This window comes from Lepus europaeus, chromosome 11 (genome assembly GCF_033115175.1).
Source record: "Lepus europaeus isolate LE1 chromosome 11, mLepTim1.pri, whole genome shotgun sequence".
Classification (NCBI taxonomy): domain Eukaryota; kingdom Metazoa; phylum Chordata; class Mammalia; order Lagomorpha; family Leporidae; genus Lepus; species Lepus europaeus.
This window is the reverse complement of record NC_084837.1, coordinates 89,980,280-89,991,005: the sequence shown is the minus strand read 5'-3', so window position 1 is coordinate 89,991,005 and position 10,726 is coordinate 89,980,280. Positions and strand designations below refer to the sequence as shown.

General features: G+C 63.5%; 1 protein-coding gene across 1 annotated transcript; it reads left to right on the top strand.

The window, feature by feature from the left end:
* The first annotated feature begins 458 nt into the window (after window positions 1-458).
* Window positions 459-10,100, top strand: CALML4 (calmodulin like 4). Its single transcript, XM_062204814.1, is given in 7 exon segments — window positions 459-521; window positions 2,119-2,236; window positions 2,238-2,306; window positions 2,401-2,431; window positions 5,912-6,052; window positions 7,381-7,569; window positions 9,874-10,100. Coding segments are annotated over 7 exon segments (693 nt in total). The 5' UTR covers window positions 459-474; the 3' UTR covers window positions 9,972-10,100.
* Window positions 10,101-10,726: the final 626 nt, after the last annotated feature.

Sequence of the window (10,726 nt, the reverse complement as noted above, 5' to 3'; positions counted from 1 at the left end):
GCAGCCCCGGAGGGCAGAGCTCCGGGCTCTGGTCTGCAGGGGATTCTGATGCGCTCACGTCTGGGAGCCACCAAGCTCCCTGCAGCCCCCGCCCGCCCTGCCCCACCCGGGGAACCAGTGAGGAGCATGGCGTCTCGGCTCCACCCAGACATCTCCCTGGCTGCGGGTGGCGGGGTCTGCGAGTGACCCTGTGCCCACCTCGCCACACCAGCCAGTACAGGCCTGTGTCTGTGTGCCAGGTGGCTGGGACAGGGGACCACACGTGGTGGCTTAAACCGGCAGCAGTGTGGCCTCGCAGGTCTGCGGGGGGCAGCAGGGCCGTGCTCCTTCCGCAGGTTCTAGGGCCAACCCTTTGCCACCTCCACGTGGTCCGAAGGCCGTGCCCGGTGGCCCCTGGCTCCTGGAGGTGGCACTGCAGTCCCTGTCCCATGGGACCCCCCCGACAGGTGCATCTCTGCGTGCCTCCTGCCCTCCATGGCCTCTGCTTATCTCAGTTGTACCTGGAAGGCGCCTATTTCCAGGTGAGGTCATCCCCACAGGTGCCAGGTGGCCGTGAGTCCCCTGTTCCGGGGCACACAGGACCAGGGGGAGCAAAGCCCACAGGGCCTCTGGGGGCCACTCCTGCCCCTCACCCAGGAGCACACCCCCAACCTGCCATGGACTTGGACTCGTATGGTGCTTCCCAGGGCCGCCCTGCCAGCCCCTGACTGTGCACAGAATGGCGGAGCTCGCCCTGAGGGCCAGGCCCGGCTCAGGTCCACGGTGGAGACAGGAGCCCAGGTGGGGCGCAACAAGGCTGGGGCAGGAGGCGGCGCTGTGGCTACCGAAACCTTTCTGGGGCTCTGTTGAGACTTGGCCAGTGCAGCTGGAGGATGGAGGAGCTTCCCCTGCTTGGAACCCCTCCCTGGAGGGCCTGGACCCAGAGAAAGTCGCGGAGGTACCCAGGTGTGTCCTCTCCCGCAGCGGAGTGGCCAGGGTTCAGGAATAAGGTTAACAAATGGAATCCCGCGGTTTTTTCGCCAAGATGAAGCCACACGGGCTGCCTGGCCCAGCTCGCCGGTGAGCTCACGTGGCCGCGGCCATCTGTGAGGCCCTCCTTGGAGGAGACATCTGCAGAGAGGAAGGAGGCGCGCGGGCGTCGGGCTGCCTTTGGGGGTGCACAAGTCAGACCACACGCACTCTGACCTGCACCCAAGCACGTGCCTCCTCTCCCACGAGCCGCTTCCCCAAGATGGGGTCCCCAGAGCCAGCACTGCTGCCCCTCCACGCCTCCCAGAGCCCCTCCCCTTTCCCCAGGCCCATACCTTTGTACACACTGGCCAGAGCGACCTCTTCCTCCGGGCACAGGCAGCCCCCGGCCAGCCCGCCCTTGGCCCCTAGGTGGGGGTGCCCTTGTGCAGGGCACCCCGCTGTGTGGCCACACGTGACCCTGGCAACGTAGCTGCTGGCAGTGCAGGGGCGCGCATGCTCCACAGCAGAGAACAGAAACAAGGGAGCTGCCCCCGCTGCCGGTTTCCCCTGGGGGGAGGGGCACAGTCCAAACCGCTGGAGAATCCGGAGTCAGCAGCTTCTCCGGAAGGCACGGGGCAGGGAGGAGAAGGAAATCTTGGAGGAGCCTTCCTCACCAGGGAGGTCTCCCAAGGGGCCTCACTCCGCCAGGTAGCCGGCGGTGGGGCTGCAGGCCCAGCCCAGGCACCCACCCCCACCCGCGAGACAACAGCACCCGCCGGGAGCCGCCTGTGCACTGGCCAATTGATTCTCTCAGCAGCCCTGTAAGGGGGCCTGGTGGGGAAACTGAGGCACGGAGCTGTGACTGACTCCCAGGGCACCGGGCAAATCAGCAGGCCTAGCACCCCAGCCTGCAGAGCTGCGCCCCGGGCTGGGGAGGCCGGAGCTTCTGAGCCGGGCCACCGGGGCCAGGCCCCATTCCTTCTGCCAGCACCCTCAGTGACACAGGGCTGTAAAAAAAACCCGCACGGGCAGCGGGGAGATCCCGCAGCCCAGGGTCAGCTCCTTCCCAGGCAAGCACCCGCCTCTGTGAGGGGCCGCCGAGCATCAGCCTTGGAGGCAAGGACCCCAAGGCCCAGTTCCTCAAGAGTCACCCGGCCCACCCCACAGAGCCTTCGCCACGGCCGCCGACAAGCACAGGAACTGGAATCTGAGCCCAGTGGCGTGGGTCCCGGTCTCCATGGCAGCCGGGAATTTATTACAGAGGCCTCCACCCGGCTGGCGGCTGGGACTTTAGACCTGAAGCCGGAAGAAAGGGAACTGAGATCACAGGCAGGAAGCAGCCGGGCCCCACGATGGTAAATGGGGGGCAGCGGGGTGGGGGGGAGGGCCGGGGCTGGGGTGGGGGGGCGAGCGGAGTCGGCCCTGACCGCTGTCTTCTCTCCGCTACAGGCCAAGTTTCTTTCCCAGGACCAAATTAATGGTACGCGGGTTTGTGCTTTAATTAGCAGAATAGGGGTCTCGCTAGGCGGTTTGCTCCACTCCCTTTTGGTTGTGGGAAGGCAGGCGTGCGTCTGTGGGGGGCTGGGCCCGCCCATGGCTAAGGGGCACAGCTGTGCCGAGGGGGTGGGGGCAGCTTCACAGCCGGGAATGCGGTACAAGCCCGGGTCAGAGGGCAGAGCTGGCTGGGTTCCCCCACCCCGGAAGCTGATGGGTGGATTGGGGGGAAGAAGGGATTGTGGTGGAGGGGAGACCCTTCACCTTGCGGCTGATCGCAGAGGAAAAGGGAGGACGGGCTTTGACACTGGCTGAGATGGGGAAAGCGCCCCGCCTACCTGCGCTCTGGGCCTGGGTCTCCCAGTCTGCACCCTGAAACCAAGCCTGGCTGGGGTCTGAGCCCCCTTGTCCCTGTCTCCCTCCAGGCTTCGGTTCCCTGCAGGAGGGCACAGCTCTGTTTCCATAAGGCTGAGAGCAAAGAGTCGGGTTACAAAGAACTAGGGAGCCCAGGCCAGGTCTCTGAGCACCTGGCAGGGAGGCCAGAGTCACACAGGGGAGCCACACACCGCTGCTCCTCCTGCACCTGTCCCGGCAGTGGCCAGTGGTGGGCCCGTGAGTGCGCCCTGGGCACCCCCACTCTCACTGCATCCCTGCTGAGATGCTGCCTCCCCGGAGCCGGGGTGGGGTGCTGCAGGTCCTGGAAGTGGCTTCCGGTTACATAGGCTGGGGTTCCAGAATTCTGGGTACCCAGACCTTGGTCTAGAAAGGAGGAGGAGAGGGGGCACCTCCCATGGAGGCCTGGACTCCTTACCCCAAGAGCCAGGCCTGCAAAAGCCCAGGACCCACAGCAGAGGCCCCCTCCAGCCCAGCACTGAAGGTGACACCGGCTGGTAGACTGGGGGCCAGGGTCAGCTCTCAGCCTCAGTGTCCCCCCACCCACGCTGGGTCTGAGGCTCGCGTGCATCCATTCTGGGACCTCCCCAAAGGCCTAGAAGGGAAGCGGTAATTTCTCTTTGCACCCCAGTGTCTGACAGCATGCACGAAGCACTACGCAGGGCTGGCTTGCCGGGGTGACATCACACCTGGGGGCCAATCACCTCCGATTCTTCATCTGTGGAGCAAGGCTGGCGCCGCTGCCTCACCAGGCTGCTGGGAGCTGGGGACAGAGATGACGTCAGTTTTGCCCCTGACACAGCCGGGCAGTGGGAGGCACCAGCTGGGGAGAGCCACATTTTGAGGATATTTTGCAAGATGGTTGTTAAAGCCGAGCGTTTTTTTTTTTTTTTTAAACAAATATTTGCTTGTTTATTTGAAAGGCAGACTTACAGAGAGAGAGAGAGAGAGAGAGAGAGAGAGAGGTCTCCCATCTGCTGGTTCATTCCCCAAATGGCTCCAATGGTCGGAGCTGGGCCAATCAGGAGCCAGAAGCTTCTTCTGGGTCTCCCAAGTGGGTGCAGGGGCCCAAGGACTGGGCCATCTTCTACTGCTTTCTCAGGTCATAGCAGGGAGCTGGATGGGAAGAAGAGCAGCCGGGACTTGAACCTGCACGCAAATGAGATGCTGGCGCCACAGGCAGAGGCTTCACCTACTATGCCACAGCGTGGCCCTAAGCTTCCCTGCCAATGCGCCTAGGAAAGCAGTGGAGGATGGCCCAAGTGCTTGGGCCCCTGCACCCACATGGGAGACCAGGAGAAGCTCCTGGCTTTCTGCTTGGGCCCCCACAGGTGTGGGCCATCCTGGGAGTGAATCAGCAGATGGAAAATCTCTGTGTCTCTCCCTCTCTCTCTGTAACTCTTTCAAATAAATAAATCTTTAAAAAAAAAAATACTCCTTAGGATGCCCACATCCCATATCAGAGTGCTTGGGTTTCCATTTCGGCTCCGCTTCAGATCCAGAGCCCTGCTAATGCACCTGGGAGGCAGCAGGTGACGGTTCAAGTATTTGGGTCCCTGTCACCCACCCTCATGACCTGGATTGAGTTCTGGGCTCCTGGCTTGGGTCTGGCCCGGCCCCAGTATTTGGGGAGTGAACTAGCAGATGGAAGCTCACCCTCTCCTTCAAATAAATAAATAACCCCATTAAAAAATAAAAGGCCCAGCTGTCAGGGTAGGAAGACAGAAGGTATCTGATGGGCCGGTCTGTTGGGAGGAGGGCCTCCACTTGACCCCTGGCCATGGTGATGTCGGCTCTCAGGGTTGTGAGGATCACGCGTGGGGCGGCCTGGGGGTGAGGCACTCGGGCCTCTGAGGAACCCCCTGGCTGGCGTGGGAGCGAGAAAGGGCAGAGGGCTGGCACCGGGCTGGGGCTGGCTCTCCGCTGTGGGGTTCCACCTGCAGGCCCAGTTGCGTCCTTGGGGAGCCACAAGGGATTGGAGCTGGATCGTTTGCTCCTGCTGGCAGCCCCCGGATCAGCACCTGTGTTGGGGTGCTCCAGGGGTGCTCCCAGTTCCCAGCAGGCTGTTCTGTGCCAGGCGGCGCTGCCGGGCTGTGGACGGCAGGTGCAGAGGAGCCTTCCCTCCGGCAGCCACTTCTTCGACACAGAGGACCTGGCAGCTAGGGCTCTGGGGACAGCAGAAGGTCCAGGAGTCAGAGACCAGGCCCAGGCCCTGTGCCAGGGGACCACTGGAGGTCAGCAGCCTGGGGGCGTGGGCCAGGGCCAGGCACTCAGAAGAGCCCCAGTTGTAACGATGGTGATGATGGCGGTGGTGGTGGCAACCATCACCACCTATGGGAGCCTCGCTCTGCCTGGCCTGGTTGGGGGGGACTTCTGGCCCTCACAGTCATCCAGAGCCCTCCTGGGAACGGAGCTGGCTCCTGGCCTCCCAAGACTGGCGTTTTATTTCCTTTGTGGGTGTGAGGGGCAAAGAAGAAGGAGGGGCGGGGATAAAACAGACACCCAGTTGCATTTTAATGTCAGACAAAAAACACTCGCAAAGCTTTTTATGTATGTGTGTATTTGAGAGAGAGAGAAAGGGCGAGCTCTCCCATCCTCTGGTTCACCCCCTAAATGCTCGCAATGGCCCCTAACTCAGTCTGGATCTCCCGCACGGATGGTGGCAGGAGCCCGACTACTTGAGCCACCGCCCGCTGCCTCCCGGGGTCTGCGTCAGGACGAAGCTGGGGTCGGGATGAAGCTGGGCAGTGAGCCCAGGCCCTCTGATAGGGCACGCAGGTGTCTTGACTAGTAGGCCAAATGTCCACCCCAACACACTTTTTATTTTAGGATCAGTACATCCCAAGTGTGGGACATACGCACACTGACAACGTGGTCATTGCTGCTCAGAATTCAGTTTGGCTTGGCCGTTCTGTGTTTTCATTTGCTGCATCTGGGGAACGGGCAGAAGGACGGGGAAGAGGAGGGGAGGAGACGGACAAGGGCTGGGCAGGGGCTGTCGGGGTGCAAGATGGAGGGGGCAGCGGGGTGGGCGGGGAGCGGCTGCGACCCACTCTCCCCCGGCTGTGTGCAGAGTACAAGGAGTGCTTCTCGCTGTACGACAAGCAGCAGCGGGGCAAGATGAAAGCCGCTGACCTGCTGGTGGCCATGAGGTGCCTGGGGGCCAGCCCGACGCCCGGGGAGGTGCAGCGGCACCTGCAGACTCACGGGATAGGTGAGTGAGCGAGCGGCCCGGGCCGGCAGGTGGGTGCAGACAGTGGTGAGGCAGGGCGGGGAGGGGGCACTGGGCAGGGTCCCTGCACTGCTGGTGTGGGACAAAGCCCCTCCCCAAGGACCACTGCTGTAGGCTGAGCCGGAACAGCCCCGCAGTCCACACAAGGTTGAGCCTTGTCCCTGGCAAGCATCAACGGTTCTGAGCCAGGGAGGAGCCTGCCCATGTTCTTGGGCCAATAGTGGGATCAGGATTGGAACGCAGTTCTTCTGATTTCAAAGAGTGACCTAAAAACGCTGTAAACCTGCCAGAAAACAGGCTGGGAGCAAAGCCACCTGGAACGGGGCCCCGTGGGGCTCTCTGGGGACGGGGGAGGGCGGCTTGGGTCCTCCTTTTTATTGTTGTTTCCTGTGTTTTCAACCACGGGGCAGGGGGAGACTTCAGAAAGTTCATGGAAATGGGGTTCAGGGAGGCTTATTCTGGTGCCAAAGAGGTTGAAATCCATGCACCACCTGCATTTTCCATGAACATTTTGAAAAGCCGCCCTGTAAGACTTCTGTGATCAGAAACAAACACGTTGGGTCCTTTTTTCTTTTCCAAGAAAAGTGGAGCGGTGCTGGCCGAGGGACCCTCAGGCAGGAGGGAGTGGCCCAGGGCACAGAAGCCGGGTCTCTCATCATGGGTACCCGCCACCTGCTGCAGTGCTGGGAGCCCACCATGGGGTGGGCCAGGCTGGGCCCCAGTGCGCTTCTGAGGGTCTGGAGCCCCACGAGGGGGCGCTCGGTGGGCTGATTCCTGATGGGGCCCACTGGCAACTCTGGTGTGTGGGGGGGCGGTGGCTTCCTGGCGGCTGCCCCGTGAGCAGGGAGCTGTGCTGGCCAAGATCCCATGCGTGCTGTCGTGGCCCTGGCTGGGCCGGGCCCTGGTGAGCCCAGAGGAGGAGCCAGGGTGGAGGCTGGGATGCAGGCAGTAGGGGGGGTGGGGAAGGGCAGGTGCCCAGGCGGGGCCTGAGGTGCTAGCCTCGGGGGGTCCCCTGTTGCATCCTGGGAGATGTGCTCAGGAGGGGTGGAACTGCCTTCCTCCAGCTCGGGGCTGGAAGGTGTCCTGGGCTGGAGCTCCTGGCTGCTGTCTCCTTAGTAAGAAAACAAGGTGATGGAAACCAGGGTCACGGTGGACTGCTGGGGGGGAGGGTGCGGGGAGCAGCAGGCAAAACACAGAAAAGCGGTCCATGAGCGGCCTCCCTTGGGAACTCTCGGCGCTTCCTGGACCGGCTGCTCCTCCAACGGGCGCCCCGTTCTCCCTGCCCACCGGCTGGGTCTGGGGTCCAGCAGGCAGAGACGGCGAGCTGGAGTTCTCCACCTTCCTCACCATGATGCACACGCAAATCAAACAAGAGGACCCCAAGAAGGAGATCCTCCTGGCCTTGCTGATGGCCGACAAGGAGAAGAAAGGTTACATCATGGCGTCCGAGCTGCGGTCGAAGCTCACAAAACTGGGGGAGAAGCTCACGCACAGGGAAGGTGAGAGCCCAGGGCGCCTGGCTCCCAGCACAGGGTCAGGGTGTTAGGGGTGAGGGGCTGAGGCCTGCGTAGCCCAGTGCAGGTAGCGGCAGGTGGCAGGTAGGTGGCAGGTGGCAGTCCAGGTCCGCCCTCGGAGGGACAGAGCCCCAGCGGGGTTGGCCTGGGTGATGGGACTGTCCGGGGAAGGCCACTCTGGGACCCGCAGGCAGTAGAGTGGCTGCAGCATTGCTTTGGCCTCTGCCTCGGTCTAAGCTGTCACCATGCATCTTCAATTAGGACAGGGGACATCCTGGGAGCACAGGTGTCCCTTTCCAGTGCTGAAGAAACAAAGGGAGGGAGTGGCTCTCACAGGGCTGGAGGGGGCCTCAGCTCAGGGGCTGGCCTCTCCCCCAGAGCCGTCCCTACTTGGCTCCCCTGCAGGCCAGGAGCCACAGGGACTCTGCAGGGACAACGGGGTAGGGGGAGCCCCCAGGGACCTGGGCCTGGCACCCGCCAGCGGCCCGGCTCTCTTCCTGTCTCCAAGCCCTGGGCCTTGGGGAAAGGCCTGTGCACTCTGCGGGGCCACCAGCCTGCCGGGCACTGTTCCGAGTGGACGTCCATCATCTCCCAGGGGCCGGGTTTCTGGGTGGGCTGCCGTGCTTGCCTCTGTGGCCACAAGGGGGCGCAGGAAAGCGGCTTGGGTCACGAGCGCCCTTTCGCTTTGGGCTGAGTCACCAGCGAGCAGGGGTTGGGGCTGTGGTTTGCATCGGGGTTGAATCCTGGCTGGCCCTCTTTCCGGGGCACCTGGGGCGCGCGTTTCCTCCCTGGGAGCGAGCACCTCGCACGCGCTCACCTCTGCCCTGGGGGCGCCGCGTTTGCAAACAGCGCAGGAGCGGGCAGCCATCACCATCCGCCCTTTCCCTGGGGGTGGGGGTGGGAACCGGGCCCTTCGGGCAGCAGGTGGGGGGTGGCCGAATGCCCTCTGTGGGAACCTCTCCAAACCTTCCGTCTGTTGACGCGGTGGCGGAAGAGTCACAGAAACGGGGGCGGGGGTGGGGGGCGCGTTCCAGGAAAGCAGGCAGCCGGGAAGGAAGGGGGCTGGAGCGCCTGGAGGTGGCCGGGGCAGGCAGGCTTCCGCACCCCGGGGGGACCAGGGGAAGGCCGCCGTACCCAGAGGCACCATCAGGTCCAGCCGCGGCCACGCAGTGCTGTCCCTGCTCCGCGGAGGCCGAGCCTGGGCCCTGTCCCCTGGGACGGCTGCAGCCAGCTGGGGACGGGTAGCCGCTTGCCCGTGAAGGCGAAGTCCCAGGCTCAGTTTCTAAAAACACAGCGCGCTCCGGCAGCTGGCAGGCGGCGTGGGACGCTCAGGCTGTCCAGGCGAGGCGCTCCGCGGGGCTCCCAGGGCTGCGGGCAGGGCGCCTGGGGCCGGGGCCGGGCCGACCCTGGGGGGTGGCGCCGCTTTGTGCAGGCGGGCGAGGAGCTGAGCCGGCTCTTGTCGCCAACGCCGGGGACAAGCGGGCATCTTGTTCCAGGAACCCAGAACCAGAGGAAACAGGCAAAGCTTTAGACAGAGTTGGATTTTTTTCTCTCTCATAAAATTCTCACGTCCAAAAGAGGTGAACAGCAGGGGCCCGTGTCGCCAAGCCCTCTCTTGGCGGGGGAGGGGCGGCCAAGGCTGTGAGGAAAGAGGTGAGGAAGGAGGGCAGGTGAGTATCTGGCACAGCCATGAGGCCTGCCTGGGACACCTGGGGGGTTCCAGCTCCCACGCTGCTCCTGATTCCAGGTCCCTGCTGACTCGACGCTCCCTCCCCCCAGAGGCAGCAGGTGCGGCCCAGGGACTTGGGTCCTTGCCATCCACGTGGGAGAGACCTGGATTGAGTTCCAGGCTCCAGGCTGGGGTCTGGCCCAGCTATTTCAGGCATTTGGGGGGGGGGGGTACCAGCAGATGGGAGACTTTTTTTTGGCCTCTCTCGGTGTGCCTTTCAAAGAAATACATTTATAAGGTTTTTAGAGACACAGGAAAGGGGTCAGATGTTTTCTTTACAAGGAAGCACAGGATGGCCTCAGGGTCTGACTCCCACCCCCTGTGGAAAGCCCAGCTGGCTCAAAATGCAATCAGTGCCCACCCCCCCCACCCACCCCCCCCGAGGTGGGGGTTCCCTCCTGGTCCACTGGCTTACTTCCTGTCCACGGAAGCAGGTGGTCGGCCACACACACACACACACACACACACACCCCGGGCAGCCCTCCAGGGAGCCCACAGCCGCCAAGAGCTGCCCCCGGGCAGCGCCCCTGAGCCCCCCCCACCCCCGGGGTTCGTTGCAGTGGACGAGCTCTTCAAGGAAGCGGATATCGAACCGAGCGGCCAGGTGAAGTACGATGATTTCATCCGCAAGATCACCCTTCCGATGCAGGACTACTGAGCGCGGGGCCGCGGGGAGCGCAGGGGCCCGCAGACCCCGGCGGAGGCGGCCAGCGCAGCAGCGGCAGGGCGGTGCCCAAGTGTGGCAGGGGTCGGCCGGCAACCCTAATAAAGGACTTCAGCCTCGTGACCGATCGCGAATGTCTTTGTTAACTACTCTAGGTCCAGCCTCGGCTGTGCAAACAGCCTGTGGTTTGGAGAGGAGCCTGGGCTCCAGGCCTGGCTGGCTGTGTGACTCGGGGCAAAGCTCTTCACCTCTCTGAGCCTCGGGATGCCCCAAGAGCTGGATCCCGACTCAGCTCCTGGGGCGCATTGAGATGAGGCTGCAGGGCACAGCGGGACCCCCAGTTAGCATGAGGGTGTTTTCCTAAGACGGGCACTCTACCCCAAGCCCCGGTCTGCGTGCGGGCGCTGGCACCACCTTCCGCGTTTCCAAGACCAAGCCAGTGCTGGCTGCGAAGAGGCACCGAGCGAAGGGCAGACACACACACACCGCTGAGGGCAACACGTCTAGCACCAAGGCCCACTTAAACTCCCACTCCCATCCCGACAGCCGTGGCGGCAGGGTTCTGGATTTTAGTTCAAGAAGGCCCGCGGGGTGGAGGCTGTGGCACCTGCACGCGGTGGGCGGAGCCTCCTAACCTCACCCTAACCACACGCAGGGCCGCCAGCAGCTGGGAGGCTCCGCACTCTGAGCACCTGCAGAGAAGGCCTTTCCAGACCCTCTTCTCCTGTGCTCTGGGCCTGACCATGGCC